Here is a 19,861-nt window from a genome sequence, read left to right as displayed (position 1 = left end):
TGTGCGTGAAAATCACTGCAGATCAGCTGTTTCTGAAATCCTCAAACCCAATCTGGCATCAGTAATTATTCACTATCAAAGTCCGTCATTCCACATTTGTTCCCCATTCTGATATTTGTTGTGATCAGAAAATTAAGCGATTAACCCTAAATTCATGTTTTTTTATTCTTGAGTTGCTGCCATATAATAGCTGTTATATATCTGCATTGACTAGCAGGTATGTAGCTGCATGTAATAAAGTGGGCACAGAGTGTATTTATAATGGTTCAATAGCACTACTATCAGATCCTTGTACAGTACTTGCAATGCTGCCTCTGGAAATTATTCAAAAAACTAACAGGTTCCAATGTCCTGTTGGTCTACATAAAGGAGTTCTGAAAGAGCTGTGTTTGGAGCCAGGCTGCTATCTTCCAAAATCATTTTCGTTCCTGTGGAGAACCTAAGTGACCCCAATATTTATTAAACGATGGGTTTGAGGATTTCAGAAACAACTGATCTGCAGTGATTTGCACACACAACAGTCTCTGGAGTTTAGGGAGAATGATCAGGTGAGCGGCAGCTTTGTGGGTGAAAAAGGCCTTGTTGATGAAAGAGGTCAGAGAAGAATGTCCAGCTTCGTCCAACTGACAGGAAAACGACAGTAACTCAAATATCCATGAATTGCAAAAGCAGAGGGAAAAAGATCAGCTGTTTTAAAATGGCGGAGCAGTCTCGATGGGTCAATAATATCGAAAATAAAGAGGACGGGGGAAAAGAAAACAGCAGTTGGCACCGTGCTCGTTTATTTTGGAAACGAATAATATAGCTACTAATTGTGTTTGAGATATAAAACTGAGGATTTTTACTGACTTTCATCACTAGAAATCTATTCTCCAATGACTGGTCTTAATTGATTCAATAATAACACAAAAGAAAGAAAGTGCAATCTTTGAAGTTCTCCAAGTTCCAATCGGACTGACATATTGACAGCGTTTGCGTTTGAGTGAAATTATGATCCGTATTGACAGAAGAAGAATTTTAATAATGCAGGAACCAGAAATATACAGTAAATCGGACATCACATTTCCTTTTTGTCACATTCGCTCATAAACGTACGCACTTTCCAAACAAAAATATTGCAACAGATTTTAAATTATTAAACACTTGTTTTAAATTCATACAATGTTACATTTCTATGTAAGACCATAAGTCCATAAGATATAGGAGCAGAAGTAGGCCATTCTCCCATCGGGTCTGCTCCAACGTTTCATCATGGGTAATTGAATTTCGAATGTATCAAACGATTCCAATCACAGTTTAATGAATGAGGACTGCATACATGAATGTGACGATGATATAAAGGGAAGCTGGCATTTACAATGAAGTCCCTTTAGCCATCATACATTTCTTCGTATTTATTTCCGGTTTCAGTAATAGAATGTAACATTTCGGTGCAAAAATGCACAGGAGCAGACCGAAGCTCGATGCCCAGATAGCGAACACCTCTACAGCCGTTGTGTACTTTCCTGGAGAGCTCACGTAAGCTGGAATAAAAGTTATCCAAACAGCGCAAAAGATCAGCATGCTGAAAGTGATGTACTTGGCGTCGTTAAAATTGTCTGGTAGATTCCGGGCAAGGAATGCAAGCAATAAGCACACGATGGACAGCAGTGCAATATAGGCCGACACTAAGTAAAAGGCGGTCAATGAGCCCACGTTACATTCTAGAATAATGATATCTCTGTAATGACTCATGTTTTTCAGTGGGGAGGGTGGTGACACACTTACCCACACAACGCACACTAAACCTTGCAAAAAGGGAAGACTGAAGACACCCAGACGTTGCTGCGTCGGTCCGAACCACTTCATCACATTGTTGTTGGGAAGAGTTGCTTTAAAGGCAACCACGACAAGGATGGTTTTGCCCAAAATGCAGGAAATGCAAAGAACGAACACAACTCCGAAAGCTGTGCGGCGCAACATGCAAGACCAGCCGGTCGGTTCTCCAATGAAGGCGAGGGAGAAAATAAAGCAAAGCAGGAGGGCAAAGAGGAGCAGGAAACTGAGTTCGGAGTTATTTGCTTTGACCATTGGGGTTTCCCGATACCGGTAGAAAATCACAGCGATGGCCACTGTAAAACCTATACCCATTAGAGCAAGCGTGACTAAAACAAAGCCCAGAAGTTCGGTGAAGGAAAGGAACTCAACTTTCTTGAGAACACATTTTGTTTTTGCCCGATTGGACCAATACTCCGCGGGACACTTGATGCAATCAATGGAATCTGGAAAAAAAGATATTCATTTGATATGAAAACAAATGTGAATATCTAATACTGGAGTCGAGAGACATTGCTCTTCATCTTTGCACTTACCAGTGACATTGCTGATTTCACCATCCGCGCACTCTGCACAGTCAAAACAACATATCGGCTGCCCTTTCTGGCTGACTTTTCGTGTTCCAGCAAGACAGGGCTCGGAGCAAGTTGCCTGTGGGATCTGAACCAACAGAAAATAGGTATCTATTGGATGTTCACATGCACCATTTAACAAGCTAAGCTTGAAATTGAATATCTAAAGTAAAAGAAAATTTATCATCCAGCGAACGTTGAAATGAGTTACCTGGACAATATTATATGTGAACGGATGCGAAGCCACAGACGATGGTTGCTAACATAGCTGACGAGCAAACCTGGAGAAAAGGGTGTACGGAGTCAAAGCATAGGAGGTGAACTCTGGAGTTCGAAATCAGGAGCTCATCGCCCAAGGTGAAAAAACAGTAGCGGCAAATGGGCACAGCTGAATTAACTCCCATGGGAATACGACCATATTAGTAACAGAGACCGTAAGCTACTTTCCATTTGTGTGCAACTGTTTATGCCTAAACTCCCAATTAATCGCGAGCCTTAGTTACTGCTAAGTACTTACCCCCAATATGCAAGATCTAGGTAATTGGATAACTGACTGGATGGGGGAAGAGGAGAGCCAGCCACTTAATCTGGCTCTTCAGCTCAGAAGGGAAGGGGATGGGGGTTGGAAGATCTGGCGTGCTGCAGTGATAGGTGATGTTTTCTTTTTGGAAGCGACAGGAAGTTCTGTGGAAGAGTACGAGATTTCCATATGGTGAGTTTCCTTCCAATGCCAGCGTCAGATACATCTCAAAACGAGTCCACCATATTCTTAAGTGGTCGAGTGAGCAGCCAGCGGCCGTGGTCCACGTTGGTACCAATGATATGGGTACGAAAATTGACAAGGCCCAGAAAAATATGTACAGGGAATTGGGTGCTAAGTTAACGACATGACATTGAGGTAATGATCTCTGGATTGCCACGTGCAAGTGAGGCGATGAAAAGGAAGATTATGCAGTTGAAAACGTGGCTTAGAAGATGGTGCAGGACGGTCAACTTCAGTTATTTAGAGGACCTCGCCCTCTTCTTGAGAATTTTGGTCCTGCATAAAAGGGAGAGTTTGCACCTGAAATAGAGTGGTTTACTATTGCTGCACGGGGGTGGTTTAAACCAGAGTTATTTTGTGACCTGAACCAGAGCGCCAGAGGAGACAGTGGTATCACAAGCACACGACACACTACAAAGTCTGGAAATCCAAAGCATCACACAGAAAATGCAGGAGAAACTCAGCAGGGCAAGCAGCATCCATGTAAAAGAGTAAACAGTCGACGTTTCGTGGTGAGACCCTTCAGCATGCTGGATGGCAATTTAAGCAGGTGGGGACTGGGGAGGAAGAAATATAAGGTGCAGGTGTTCGGTGAAACCGTAAGATAGACTGCTGGTGAGGAAACGAGCTGGGAAATTAAAAGGTGAAAGAGATAAAAAGATAATTGAAAAAACGCCATCCTCTTATTTTAGTTCATGAATCTCCGCTGCATCTGCTCTCAAACTGAGTCTTTTCATTCCAGAGTTACTGAGATATCATCCTTCTTCAAACAAAACGGGTTCTACTTCCTCACCATCAACGCTGCCTTCACCCGCATCACTTCCATTTCGCTCACATCTGCCCACACCCCACATTCCAGCCGTCACGTCAGGAATAGGATTCCGCTTGCCCTCTCTTATCATCTAACTGCACAATGTGACACGTGGGAAGAACATATTGTAGCATTGTAAAAAAACTATCTCACAGACTTTTCAAGGCCAATCTTACCGTGAACCTCGCTAAAAGTGAATTTGGTCATGCTACTGTTACTTATCTTGGCTTCATAGCAGGGCAGGGCCAACTGGCTCCTATACAGGGCCAAGGTTCAAGGTATTGCTGAGGTTCCCGTTCTGACGGTCAAGAAAGCTTTAAGAAGGTTTTTTGGGAATGCTTGTGTATTATCGTAAGTTTTGTAAAAACTTCGCAGATAACCCTCTCCGCCTAATGACACTCCTAGGGAAGAGTGACAGAGACGTGTGGAGTGACCTTTGCCAGGGGGTATTTGAACGCCTGAAAACTATACTGTGTTAGATGGTAGACACACAGACACATGATTTTGGACACTGGATGAGCTTCTTTGTGCCCACAGGAAAGTGGGGTTTCAGAGGATGGATCAGGAGAATCGATCAGTGGCTCTCGCAGTGTGGAAAAGGTGTGACCAGTCGGAACTTGTTAGCGTGTCTAACCCTCGCCTGGGTTGATAACTCCACCACAGAAAACGGTCCCATTGTTGTGGTCACATCACTGACTTCTAAAGGATTTCGGAGGACAACGGGAAGATCGATGGTATTCAGCACACCTGAAGAACTAAACACCTGTCTCTTTCCATCTCTACTCAACTGAATACCACGAACTGAACTGAACTTTACTCATCATCTTAAGACTGTATCCAGTTACCCCTATGCTTGAAGAGGGTTGGTGTTTATATTTTCACACACACACACTCACACACACACACACACACACACACACACACACACACATATATATATGTGTATATATATATATATATATATATATATATATATATATATATATATAAATGATTATATATATAATCATTGCTAACCTGTTTGATTTATCTGAATTTATATTATTGTACTGCGTAGTTACAGATAAATGGTATTAGATAATATCAATATCAGACTCCAAGGTAGTTTACATTTCTGCTGGTTCTTTAACCTGTCACGTGGTACGTGACACTTATTTAACTGGTTTAGATCAAATCAGAGTGTACAGGAACAAATACACAAGGCTGCGGTGGGCTGATGCATGATGCAATGGTAATTATAGACCTCTACAATGCCCGGTAAGAAATGGACCCACGTAGGTCTGGTGACCTTGAGCCAATGTGTTGGAGATTGACCTGTTCATTTGATGAAGTACAGTATAAGACTCATGAGCACCAAATACACAGAGGCGATAACTCCCCTACAACCAGAGACCAACCATTGCGGATAAGGAGGGCCACACGGACAAATGGAAATCGGGCCCACGTGGAACTCCTGGCCAACGTAGACTTCTTTCCCGGGTAATATCTTTCATCTTGGTTGACTGTTCATGGATTGTCAGACAATTCTATTAGTGTGCGCACGTGGAGATAGTTTGTGAATCCACGTGCTTTTTAGCTGGAACAACAAAAGTTACTTCTCAGTCAATACAGACTTTCTGTGCCTCGCTGATCATTCTTGCAACGAGTGATTCTGCTAACATACTATATCTAGAGCTCATGGTGTAGCCTCCTGAATATCGGTAAGACCTAAGGTAGACTGAGAGACCGCTTTTATTTATGTCCTGTCCGCCAGAGAAAAAGCAGGATGGACCGGTAGCGATTTATTTAAATTATAGTTCCCAATCTCATTTACAGATGTCCGTCCATGACCCTCTCTTCCACCGCTATGAGGCAACATTCAGTTTGGAAATAAAACATCTGATATTCCGATAGAGTACCCTCAGCCTGATGGGATTAACATTGATCTCCCCACTCATAATTCCCTTTCTCATCTTATCTCATGTCTTGCGCATCACCACCCTCTAAGCCTCCTCCGCCTTCCCTTTCGCCCATGTTCTTATAACCTCTCCTACCATATTACCCATTCCACAACACTTCGTCTCTCACCAATCAACTTCCGAGCTGTTTATTTAATCCCCTCCCTATCTCCCGGTTTCACCAGTCACCCACACCCATGTACCTCTCCCTCTACTCCCCCACGTTCTTACTCTGATCTTCTCTTTCTTTCCAGTCCTGATGAAGGCCTGAAACGTCGACTGTTTATTCTTTTCTGTAGACATGCTAGGCCTGCTGAATTCCTCCAACATTTTGTGTGCTTTGCATCGGAGAGAATGAAATGTTCGTAGGAAACACTGTTGTTAAGTCTACATGAAAAGTCTGCAAGCAAAAGCTGAGCACCATGGACTAATGTCTGAGTTACATTTCAATGCAGGGGTTATTGTAGGGAAACCGATGAGTTTCCTGTTTAAGTAATGGAAGAAAATAGACAGAATGAGAGTTCATGGCATGATTAAACTTGGTACTTACCGAGAATATAAGGAACACAAGAGAAAAGTTGAGAAGGAAATTAAAGATAGATAAATGAAGGCATGAGGTTGATTTAGCAGGAAACTTGTTGGTGAATCCTAAACCTTCTAGTGATATATTAAGAGCAAAACGATAGCAAGAGTTAAAAGAGCAGAATGGTGATATATGCTTGGAGTTAAAAAAAAAGACGGAGGGCATATTAAATGAATTTCTTCCATCTGTGTCCACTCTGGAAACGGATAAAGAGTCTAGAGGTAAGGTAAAGCTGCATTAGGTTACAGAGATGATGCCTATGCTCATCGACCCGCACCGGACCCATCGCTTCCGATACACCCACTATCCATGTAATTTATCCAATTTTCTGTTAAACATTGAAATGTTGCTTGCCTGCACCACTTGCACTGGCAGCTCGTTACAAAGTCTGACGATCCTCTGAATGAAGATGTTTCTCCTCGTTGGCCTTGAATCTTTCACCTTTCACCATTAACACATGACCTCTATTTGAGTCTCACCCAACCTCAGTGGAGAAAGCCTACTTGTAAACACCCGATCTAGACCCCGCGTAATTCCGTATAGCTCCATCAAAACTCGTCTCAATCCTCTATATTCAATATTTTTTATTCAATCATACCCTCGTGACCTGTCATACTCCTTGGAAGTTTTCGCTGCCCTCTCCCGAACGGATTTACATCTTTCCTGTAGATAGTTGAACAAAACAGCACACAATTCTCCAATTTGCAGCTCACACATATCTTATACAACCTCAATATTAAAGCACATCTCCTATACCTAATCCTTTGCATTATTAGAGCCAATGTGCCAAATGCTTTTGTTCTAGTCTATCCACCTGTGTAATTTAATGAATTATCGGCCTGTATTTCCGGATGCATTGTTCCAAATTACACTGTGTAAGACCTACCCTAGCTGTACCTACTGACATGTAACACCGCGAACGTACCTGCATTAAATTCCACAGCCTTTTTCAGACATTTTTCCAGGTGGTCCAGATCTCATTGCAAGACACTATAGTCCTCCTTTCTGTCCACAAGTCCTACGCCCTTGATGTATTCCGTAAATTTGCTGTTCCAGTTAACCACGTAACAATCCAGGTTGTTGATGTAAATGATAAACAACAGCGGGGCCAGCTCGTGTCCCCGAAACGCTTCAGTAGACACAGGCCTCAAGTCAGGAAGGCAACCATTTATTGACACTCTCTGGCTTCTCTTTCAATTCTAATCCAATTTACTAACTGATCTTGAATGCCGAATGATTGTTTCTTCTTGACTAACTTGCAATGCTGATCAATGTTAATTGCCTTGCTTAGACCATGTCGTCAACACCCACTGTTGTGCCTTCATCAACTTTCCTGGTAACTTCATCGAGAAACTATGAGATTTGTTAGAAAAGACCTATCGCACACCAATCCTAACCTGACTATCCTTCATCAGTCCTTGTCTATCCAAATACACGTATATCCTTTCCATTGGAATAATTTCCAATAATTTTATCAACGGTGGTGACATGCTAACCGGCCTATAATTTCCCAATTTAATTCAGGAGCACTGGCTATCTGCCAATCTTCTGACACCACACCTGCAGCTAAGGATGATTTAAATTTATTTGCTAAGGCCCTTGCCAGTTTCGCATTTGCCTCCGCAGACTCCGAAGAAACACCTTGGCAAGCGCTGTGGACGTATTCCGACTATTTTCCCCAAGACCGCAAACAACTTCTCCACTGTAAACTGCATAAGCTCCATTAAGCTGATGCCGCTTTGCCCTACTTCTATATAATCTGTGTCCGTCTCCTGAGTAAAGACAGATGCAATCAATCAATTAATATCGGTCCCATCTCTCTTGGCTCTACGCATCGATTACCGTTCTGATCTCCCAGACGACATATTTTGTCCTGTGCTATCCCTTTGCTCTTAACAGATCTACAGAATCTATCGGGAATCTTCTTGACCTGTTTGCTGGGCAAACTCATCCATTCCTTTAACCCTTTTGATTTGGTTCTAAAGTTTTCTCTTATATTATACTCTATAGGCACCGCATTTGTTCCAACCTGCTCATGCCTGCTGTACATCTCCGTTCCGTTTCCTCTTAAGCGGGGAATCGATCGCTTGAAGAGTAAGGTTCATTACATGAGCTATTTTTACTTTTTAATTAGACTTGCACATGCAAACCGTATACTGTCACAATTTCAGTTCAGCAGGCTTCTAAATTGCAAAATACACCTTTGCCAGAAAGCAACCTGTCCTAATCCACACATTAAAATTCTTTCTAATACCATTAAAATTGGCTTTTGTATCATTTAGAATCTCAACCCACGGACCAGACGGATCGTCTTTCATATTTGCTACGAAAGTAACCGCATTGTGCTCACTGGACGCTACTTCTTCCTCAACGTGTAATTCTTTCACCTTTGCTACCTCATTCCGTAATAGTAATCAAGCACATTCTCTCGTTGGGACTTCTACGTACTGATGGATGAAGCTTCGTTGAACACGGCTGACAAACTCTGTTCCGTCTACTCCGTAGTATGTGAGTCCCTGTCAATATGTGGAAAGTTAAAATTACCTACCATTATAACCGTATTCTTCTTACAACAATCTGCGATCTCTCTGCAAATTTGTTCTTGTATATCCACGGACTGTTGCATGGTCTGTAGTATAGCCCCATTAATGTGGTCGTAGCTTTCTTATTACTCAGTCCCACCCATAATACATCACTAAACGAATCGTCCAATTTATCCAGACTGAGCACAGCCGTGACAATTTCCTTGACAAATATCGTCACCTCTCCACTCCAAACCCCGCAGCTCTGTCACATCTAAAATAACCACGAAATACTGTGCTGGCAGGCCAGCACTCCTGCCAGCAGTCATCACTAATGGCGACAGTATCATGTTTCTATCCATGCCTTCAGCACATCTGCCTTTCCTTTGGATCTTTTGCTGATTACAGAGGGGTAGGTGTTTGCACTATTGGGGCATATTAAGGCATTCAATCCCCCTGGCCTGAAAAGGCGTTCCAGCGGATCCTGTGCGAGGCTTGTGCAAACATTGCGGGTTCCCGAATAATAGTAGAAATGTCCGTGAGAAACATGAGATTTAGAAACATAGAAACATAGAAAACATAGAGATCTTTTAAGAATCGACAGATTCTGGCACTGTACCGAATGACTGGAAAATTGCAAATGTTACTCTGCTATTTAAGAAGGCTGGAAGACATCAAAAAGGAAACTTTGTCCTGGTAACCTGACATTTTGATTGGGAAGTTGTTGGAATCGATTGTTAGGGATGAGATTATGGTGTACGTGGAAGTACATGACAACATAGGCCAAGGCCAATCCTGCCTGACAAACCTACTGCAATTCTTTGAGGAAATTTCAACCAGGGTTGACAAAGGAGATTCAGTAGACGTGGTATACTTGGATTTTTAGAAGGCCTTTGACAGGGTGCCGCACATGAGGCTGCAAAACAAGATGTGAGTCCACGGAATTACAGGGAAGATACTGACATTGGTGGAGCATTGGCTAATCGGCAGGAAACAGAGAGTGAGAACAAAAGTATTCCATTCTGGCTGGCTGCTGGTTACCAGTGTTGTTTCACAGGGGTCGGTGAGGGGACCGCTGCTTTTTCCGATGCACGTCAATGATTTGGACTGCGGTAAAATTGATTTGTGGCTAAATTTGCCGATGTTACGAAGATAGGGTGGAGGAGCGGGTAGCGTTGAGCAAACAGGGAGCCTGCAGAGACAGAGTTTATAGAATGGACAAGGAAGTGGCAAATGAAATACAATTTTGAAAAGTGTAAGGAAGAAATAAACGGGCAGAATATTATTTAGGTGGGTAGAGAATTCAAAATGCAGAGATGCAAAGGGACTTGGGTGTACTTGTGCAAAATAGTCTAAAGATTAACCTCGAGGATGAGTCGTTTGTGAAGAAGGCGATTAGAATGCTGGCATTCGTTTCTGAAGGTGTACAATTTTAGAGCAGAGATGCGATGTTGAGGCTCTAAAAGGCACTCGTGAGAGCACACTTTAATTATTGTGAGCAGTTTTGGGCTCATTATTTTCGAAACGGTATACTGACATTGGACAGGCTCAGAGGAGATTCTGGAGAATAATTCCAGGAATGAAAGGTTTAACGTGTGAGGAACGTCTGTCAGCTCTTGGGTTGTATTCCCTGGAGTTCTGGAGAATAAGGGGCGATCTCAGAGAAACAATCCGAAGGTTAAAAGCCCTGAACAGATTAAATATGACAAAGTTATTTCCTATGGTAGTGTATTCTATGAGAAGGGGGAACGACTTTGACTGAAGAACGTTCTGTTAGAACTGAGATGCGGAAAAATTACTTTAGTTAGAAGGTGGTAAATCTGTGGAATTTTTCTTGCCGCAAGCGGCTGTGGAGGACAAGTCATTGGAGGTACTTAAGGCTGCGAAAGATAGGTTCCTGATTAGCCAGGGCATCAAAATTTATAGGGTGAAAGCCGGAGAGTGGGGATGACTGGAAGAATTGGATCTGTCCATGATTTAATGGCGAAGCAGAATCGAGGGGCCAAGTAGCCTACTTCTACACCTATATCTTATGGTTTTATGGTCCAATATCTAATTTTCTTCTATTATTAAAGGAAGTCCACAATGTTGAGCCTACCATTTAAAGTGTGGAGAGCCGGAGATAATCGCAGGGGTGTTATTCTATGAGACTTGATGTATAATTGTTTTCGATGGACAGAGACTGATTAGGAATAGTCAACATGACTTTGTGCTTGGTAGGTCGCGTCTGAGGAATCTTATAGAATTTTTTGTGGAAGTTACCAGGAAGGTTGATTAACACAAGATTGATTTTGTCCATAGAATTTAACAAGGACTTTGAAAAGGTCTCATATGAAAAAGATGGTTAAAGAATTTCAGTCACCTGGCATTCAAGACAGGGTAGCAAAGTGGATTAGATTTCGGCTTCACGCTAGAAGCAGAGAGTGGTAGCAGATGGTTCCCTCTATAACTGGAGGTCTTTGACTAATGTGCGCAGCAATGATTGGTGCTCTGCCCGTTTTAGCTGTCACCTTTATCAACAATCCAGATGACAATGTAAAACGGATTAGCAAATTTCCGTATAACACAAAATGGGGGTGGGGGGGGCGTCGTGGGCAGTGAGAAAGATTGCAGCGGTAACACGACAAACTGGAAAAATTGACTGAAAATGGCGGATGGAATTCAATACAGAGAAGTGTCAACTGTTGCACTTTGGGAGTAGAAACCACAGTAGGACTTATATAGTGAAAGGTAGGGTACAGCGGAGAACAGTCGGATGTGGGAATACAGATTCATGATTCCTGAAAAAAGGCGTTAAAAATGAATAGGTTCATAATTCTATTTTGGCACATTAGCTTCCATAAATCAATGTATCGAGTACTGGAGTTGGAATTTATATTGAAGTTGTATCTAACGTTTGTGAGGACTTACTTTAAGTATTGTGTGCAGTCATGTCCCCTACCTGCAAGAGAGATGACAATAAGATCGAAAGTGTGCAGAGAAAAGGTAGATGTATGTTGCCTGGACTTGAGAACGTGAGTTATACTGATGTTTTGTGTTGGTTACTACTTTATACTCTGAAGTGTCGAAAACTGAAGGTAGATTGGATAAATGCACGATTTCTTTTACTTCTAAAGATGGGTGGAATAGAATTTGTAGACTTAGGCTAGATAGCGAAGGTGAAAAATTTAAGGAGAGCATGAGGGAGATATTCTTCACTGTGAGGATGGTGAAATTGTGGAACAAATGCCAGTGGAAGAGCTGGATGCGAGTTCGGTTTTAAAATCCAATATATGTTTCGATAGGTACATGGGTAGAAAAGGTATGGAGGGCTATGATCCGAGTTCAGCTTGACGAGACACGTCAGATTAATACTTGGGCTTGTAAGAGACCGGAAAAAAGGGGCTGCTCTGTGCTGTAATGTTCCATAACTGTATGAGTGTATGAATCAACAAATCCAAGATGTTTATCAGCATTGTTTACAAGATTATTAAATATTATAGTGGTACGAGAAATAGAGGACACCATGATATGAGAGTAGGGTACTCGATGCTTCGAGCCTGTCGCACCATCCCGTCTGGCCATGGCCAATCTACGTTGGCTTCAACTTGCTCTATGTTACATTCCCCTTCATTTTAATTCCTTTAGAATATTTACCTGATTCCATCATAAATATACCTAAGAATTTTGCCTTCACCACTCTCCGGGCCAGAAGATCGCAGACTTTCACGAAAATCTCAGAAATGAAATGCCTGCGTCACTCAGTTTGAAATGAGTCTTATCTCGTAACTGTTTGCCCTTCGTTGACACGCTCCAGCTGCCCAGCCGATCTCAACATCTAACGTAATAACATACACTTTCAATAAGTTATCCCCCGTTCACTTAACGTCTTAAGAAAATACACCATACTGTGGAGACTGAACTTTCCAATACATGAAGCGATTCCATTCAGAGCATTATCGGCCATAGCTAGGACATGAGGCCGTTTCCCATTTCACTAACGCAAATAGATGTTAAAAGAAGGGCCATACCGTATTCCCGGTCGTACTCCACATGATATCTCCAAAGTTCATCATTAGTTCGCGCCCTGCCGTAGCTGAGCCATCGTAATATCCGACGCTTACAATGTCAACGCTCCCCTTCAAATTTGCTTGTAAGTTCACAAACTCGTATCTTGGAACCGGGTCTCCATTTTTATCAAAATATACTGTTTCGCCCGTCTTAGCTGTGAAATTCACGGTGCGGAGGTAGTGCATTAACTGGAGCGCGGGTGGTGGTGGTGGGGTGGGGGGGGGGGTGGAAGAGACAGAAAAAGGAAGCAAGGTAGGCTATTCGTCAACCGCGGAATAAATATACACATTCAAAATACAGAGATTAAAATTTGCTGTAAACGTGAATGATTGAAATGTGCTGCGTAAATAACACATAAACAAGAGATGTAAGCAACACACATAAAAGTTGCTGGTGAACGCAGCAGGCCAGGCAGCATCTCTAGGAAGAGGTACAGTCGACGTTTCAGGCCGAGACCCTTCGTCAGGAGTCCTGACGAAGGGTCTCGGCCTGAAACGTCAACTGAAACTCTTCCTAGAGATGCTGCCCGGCCTGCTGCGTTCACCAGCAACTTTTATGTGTGTTGCTTGAATTTCCAGCATCTGCAGAATTCCTGTTGTTTGCGTTTAAAAACAAGAGATGTAATTTGAGATTGCCAACGATGCAGTCAAGAGTAAAAAAACTGAATAAAATTTTAAAAAACAGTTTGGAGGTGACATCGGAAAAACAGGAACTCTGGCACGGTCTGGAGGACATTACTTCCTACGAAGAGGAAACCAACAGCACGAATTGCAGCGATGCTTCACCACCAGATGAACTCAACGCCTTCTACACTCGTTTCGAAAGGGAGAACACAACTACAGCTCTGAAGATCCCTGCTACACCTGAATTACCGTGTAAACTTCGGGTCAGAGACCAATGTTAGGCTGCTTTTAAAGAGACTGAACCCTCGCAAGGCGGAAGGTCCTGATGGAGTACTTGGTAAGGCTCTGAAAACCTGGGCAAACCAACTAGCGGGAGTATTTAAGGAGGTTTTCAACCTCTCCCTGACAGGGCCGGAAGTTCCCAGTTGCTTCAAAAAGGCAACAATTATATCAGGGCCTAAGAAGAATAATGTGTGTTGACTATCGCCCAGAAGAACTCACAGCGCCAGTGATGAAATACTGTGAAAGATTGGTCTTGAATAGACTGAACTCCTGCCTCAGCAAGACCTCGTCCTACTGCAATTTCCTTAGCGCCAAAATAGGTCAACGGCATATGCAATCGCAATGACTCTCAACACGGTTGTAGGCCACCTGGACAACACCATCACCTCTTTCAGGATGCTGTTCATCCACTATAGCTCAGAATTTAAAACCATCATTCCCGCAATCCACAGGCCTCTGCAACTGGATCCACAGCTTCCTAAACGCAAGACCATAATCTATGCGGATCGGTGATAACATATCCCTCTCGCTGACGATCAACGCTGGCGCATCTCAGGGGTATGTGCTTAACCCACTGCAAATACTCTCGATACACACATGCCTGTAAGTCTAAGCATAGCTGAAATACCATCTATAAATGTGCTGACGATACAACCATTGGTGATAGATAATCAGGTAGTGACGAGAAGGCGTATAAGTGTGCAATACACGAACCGGTGGAGTGGTGCCTCAGCATCAACCTGGCACTCAACGTCAGTAAAACGAAATAGTTGATTGTGGACATCAGGAACAGTAAAACGAGGGAACACATACCAATCCTCATAGAGAATTGAGCTGTTGCAAATTCCTGGGTGTCAAGATCTCTGACGAAGTAACCTGGTCCCAAAAAATTGATGTAGTTAGTAAGATGGCAAGACAGCGGTTATACTTCATGAGGAGTTTGAAAATATTTGGCATGTCACTCAAATGCACTCAAAAACTTCTATAGTTGTACCTTGGAGAACATTCTGATAGGATGCGTCACTGCCAGTTACTCTGGGGAGGGTGCTCCTACACAGGATCAAAATAAGCTGCAGAGGGTTGTAAATCTAACCAGTTTCATCTTCGTTACTAGACACAAAGTACCAAATACATCTTCAGGAGCAGTGTCTCAGAAAGACAACTCCATTATTAAGGACCTCCAGCACCCAGGGCATGCCCTTTTTCTCACTGTTACCATCAGGTAGGAGATACATGAACCTGAGGGCACACACTCAGCGATTCAGGAACAGCTTCTTCCCCTCTGCTATCGGATTCCTAAATGGGCATTAAATCCTTGGACACTACCTCACTTTTTAAAATATGCAGTATTTCTGTTTTTGCACGATTTAAAAGATCTATTCAATTTACATATACTGCACTTGATTTACAAGTTTACTTATTTTTTAATTTGTATTTATTGTTATTATTATTTTCTCTTCTAGATTATGTATTGTAATGAACTGCTGCTGCTATGTAAACAAATCTCACGTCACATGCCGGTGAAAATAAACTTGATTCTAATTTTAATTCTTCTCGTGAAATGCAACGGACCACAGTTCTGTGCGACTGGAATTGGATCGACTGTCCATTTACGTGCCCGGTGAGTTCCTTCAGCAATCTGTTTTTCTCCATTGATATTGTAAGCGGAACAGAAACAGAAACGTACATAATTCCAGCGAACAACAAGAATTCTGCAGACGCTGGAAATTCAAGCAACATACATCAAAGTTGCTGGTGAACGCAGCAGGCCAAGCAGCATCTGTAGGAAGAGGTGCAGTCGACGTTTCAGGCCGAGACCCTTCGTCAGGATTAACTGAAGGAAGAGTGAGTAAGGGATTTGAAAGTTGGAGGGGGAGGGGGAGAGCCAAAATGATAGGAGAAGACAGGAGGGGGAGGGATAGAGCCGAGAGCTGGACAGGTGATAGGCAAAAGGGGATACGAGAGGATCATGGGACAGGAGGTCCGGGAAGAAAGACAGTGGGGGGGGGGTGACCCAGAGGATGGGCAAGAGGTATATTTAGAGGGACAGAGGGAGAAAAAGGAGAGTGAGAGAAAGAATGTGTGCATAAAAATGAGTAACAGATGGGGTACGAGGAGGAGGTGGGGCCTTAGCGGAAGTTAGAGAAGTCGATGTTCATGCCATCAGGTTGGAGACTACCCAGATGGAATATAAGGTGTTGTTCCTCCAACCTGAGTGTGGCTTCATCTTTACAGTAGAGGAGGCCGTGGATAGACATGTCAGAATGGGAATGGGATGTGGAATTAAAATGTGTGGCCACTGGGAGATCCTGCTTTCTCTGGCGGACAGAGCGTAGATGTTCAGCAAAGCGGTCTCCCAGTCTGCGTCGGGTCTAGCCAATATATAAAAGGCCACATCGGGAGCACCGGACGCAGTATATCACCCCAGTCGACTCACAGGTGAAGTGATGCCTCACCTGGAAGGAATGTTTGGGGCCCTGAATGGTGGTAAGGGAGGAAGTGTAAGGGCATGTGTAGCACTTGTTCCGCTTACACGGATAAGTGCCAGGAGGGAGATTTCTAACTCTTCCACGTGCTCCGTCCCGGTGCATTGCCGAACTTGACCTGGAGAGCTTTCCGGGCTTGTCCCATTGTCTCTGGTAAAAGAGCATGTGAATAGACTTTCCCAAAACTCTGTCACCATAATATTGCCAGGAAAGTTGAAGGATGGATATTCTGAAGATAATCTCTGAGATTATCTATCTCTGTCCTTGGGGTGGCCAGACCAATTGTCCCGGTGAGATAAACTGCTCTTTCTTCTGCCGGAAGAACATTTCTTGTCACCCACGCCTCACTTCCAATCCACTGTATACCGGTTAAATTTTGACGGATCATCTCTTTCAATAATATTCGCATGTCACCATCGTCAACAAAGGCCACTACCACTTTAGTAGACGCCTGTTTAATCACCTGGACAACTTTACTGATTTTCTGTGCCGAATCGGTCCTGTAAAATGATTCAGAGTACGCAATGCAGATCCCAAACTTCTCTGCATGTTCCACAAATCCTTGCATTCCGAAATTACCATAATCGGTGTTACTTCTAATTGTTCCAATCCAAGTCCAGCCAAACGTCCTTATTAGTTCAGCAAGAATTTTGGACTGGTACTGGTCGCTGGGAATAGTTCTAAAAAACGTTGGGTATTCTTTCTTATTGCTGAGACAGGAATAGGTGGAGTAGTAACTAACCTGTTGAGAAAGAGGTAAATAGATGAATACCTGGCACCGGCTTTAGACTATAAGTGTCTGATATACTGCTGACGTTTCTTTGTGATTCTACCTATGATTCTACGTAATTGTTATTGAAGTTACAACATAAAGAATATACAACATGTTACTGGCATAATTTACAACGTTGCATAAACAACTTATTTATCGGTCATGTAATAATACACTGGTTAGCTACAGCAGGATTTCTGCTTACGGTTCATGTCACCCAATTATTAAGACGATGTGCGAACTTTGGCACGGATGCCTGCGAGGTTTAGCAGGAGGCAGCCAGGATTGGAAGGCAGAAGCTCCAACAAGAATTTTGACAAACTTGCGTTGCTTTCTCTGGGTCAACGGCAGAGAGGAGAAGTTTGATATAAACAAATGTGACATGGACAGAGTAGATTGTCCCTGTATCTTCTTTTCTCCTATCGTCAAGTGCTGACTTCTAATGCCATAGTGAAGGCATTAAAGTGAGGGATGGGATATATCAAAGAGGATATGCTGGGCGATTTTCCTCATAGTGTCTGGTACATGGAATACGTCGCCTGGGATGGTAAAGGGGGTACATACGATAGCAGGTTTTGAAAGGCTCTTGGATGGGTTCATGAACGTGCAGGAAAAAAGTGATATAGGCATTTTTGGGCAACAGTGACCAGTTAGTTCGTCATTTAAATAATAGTTTAATTACTTCGGCACCGCACATGGGATGAAGGGAATGTTCCTGTACTTTACCTTTCTATGCTCTGTGTTTTATGTTCTATTATACCGAAAATTAACGAGGAAAAATAAAGTAATAAAGTTATTGATGTTTATTACTGTGACTGGGACATATCAAATTCTTGGCATACTGCATCGACTGTAATGTCACAAATAATATATTTATTTTGTTGGTGCACGTGCTAATTAAGAGATGTACCGCCCGAGTTAAAATGCATTCAAAATTTTGACACATTACCATCGGGATCCCGAAAGAACCAATTGTCCTTGCAGTTACAATAGAATTCGTAGATGGACCACAGCCAATAATGGCAGCGACATTGGAGGAACCTGTGCATTCGGGGTATTCAATTGATTCTTCTACTCCGTTGATCAAAGCGAGCGCTGCGTTCGAGGCGATCGCGGAGGACGAGCAATCGTCGTGTATCTCATATCCGAGTGTGATTCCCGGGAGCAGATTCTCATTCTGATTTATTTCTTCAATGGCAAAAATCATCGTCTGCGCCAGTCGGAAGCTTGCAAACCCAAAACTGTGTGATAAATATAAGACGAGTTTATTGAAGTCTCCAGATTCTTAATTCAATCAGGAAGTGACATTCAACAATTCTGAATCTGGAAATATTTAAAACGGAACAATTTTCTTGTTGTCGATACAAGATGATCTCAGCACCGATCTTGGCTCCAGACGTATATTGATTGTTGGTAATTGCACCTGCTCTACATACCAAATAGGTTCAATTTCACCGTACGGAGGATTCACGGGACGTTATACGAGAGGGCGGGAAAGTAACATTATTTCTAGTGGTACGCGGCCCATTTCACAAGTTCGTGGATAACGAGGAAGAAACAACAGACACTAAATGCTGGCCTCACTCACCGATCAGGTTGTTCTCCGGTAGGAAATGAATACTTGACATTTTGGACAGAAGCCCTTCATCAAACTGGAGCAGAATGTGCAAAGCAGGAGAGCAGCTACCTTTCCAGTTATGATAAAGGGTTTCAGTCCGCACCTTCACTGTTTAATCATCACTACGAACACTGTCAGGCACTGAGTTCCACCAATAATTTGTGAGCATTTTTAAGGATTTCCAGCAACTTCAGGATCTGTTGTGTCCTTGTAACTAGTATGGTGTCTGCTCAGGTGATGACATGTTCTATCGTCGCCCTATAAGAGTCTATTCATTGAAAGAGAATGATCGGGATCTTCGTGAGCAGTGTTATATTCACTTACCCACACGACACAGTACGTTGCTATGTGTTGGTGTGTAGGCACCCATAAATTATCATAGAAACACTAGAAATTATATAATGCTGGAAATCCTGAGATACACACACACAATTGCTGGAGGATCTCAACAGGGCAGCCGACATGTATGGAAAGCAATAAACTGGCGACGTTTCAGGCTGAGACCATTCATCAAGACTCGCGATAAAGTAAATGCAGCTGGTATCTTCAAATAATTCTCATCATTATTTCTCCACTGAATTTGAATGGGTGATATCAATTAAATTTAAATAAATAAGGAACAGAACAGTTATACAATCATAATCATCATAATTTATCATAATCATAGAACAGTTTTGCTAAACTAATTCTACTGGTAATTCAATATCGGTTCTGCCAACAACATGTCCCTATCGATCCACACTATGCACATTACTCTGTCTACCAAGAGCTCTAAAACATCTATAAATTGTATCTATCCCTACTACAAACCCTAGTAGTGAATTCTAGGTACACAGCCCTCTGTAAGAAAAAGCGGACTCCCCTCGCTAACCTTAAAATTATACCGCAGATTATTAAACATTTCCATGCTGAGAAAATGATACATTTTGTTTGCTCGGCAGATAAAAAGAAAGTGAAACACTAACGTAGTTTCCGTTGAGAACTAGCATGATCTGGCAAGTCCTCATGACACTCAAAAATGTATTAA

The 19,861-nt window shown here is 42.6% G+C and overlaps 1 protein-coding gene across 1 annotated transcript; it reads right to left on the bottom strand.

Moving 5' to 3' along the window:
* Positions 1-1,353: 1,353 nt before the first annotated feature.
* LOC134345059 (extracellular calcium-sensing receptor-like) lies at positions 1,354-18,423 on the bottom strand. Its single transcript, XM_063045193.1, is given in 6 exon segments — positions 1,354-2,261; positions 2,352-2,475; positions 13,014-13,241; positions 16,558-16,652; positions 16,655-17,186; positions 18,166-18,423. Coding segments are annotated over 6 exon segments (2,145 nt in total).
* Between the last annotated feature and the right edge of the window lie 1,438 nt (positions 18,424-19,861).

The sequence above is a fragment of the Mobula hypostoma genome, chromosome 4 (assembly GCF_963921235.1).
Source record: "Mobula hypostoma chromosome 4, sMobHyp1.1, whole genome shotgun sequence".
Taxonomy (NCBI): Eukaryota; Metazoa; Chordata; class Chondrichthyes; order Myliobatiformes; family Myliobatidae; genus Mobula; species Mobula hypostoma.
The sequence above is the reverse complement of the archived record's forward strand: the minus strand, read 5'-3'. Positions and strand labels throughout refer to the sequence as shown.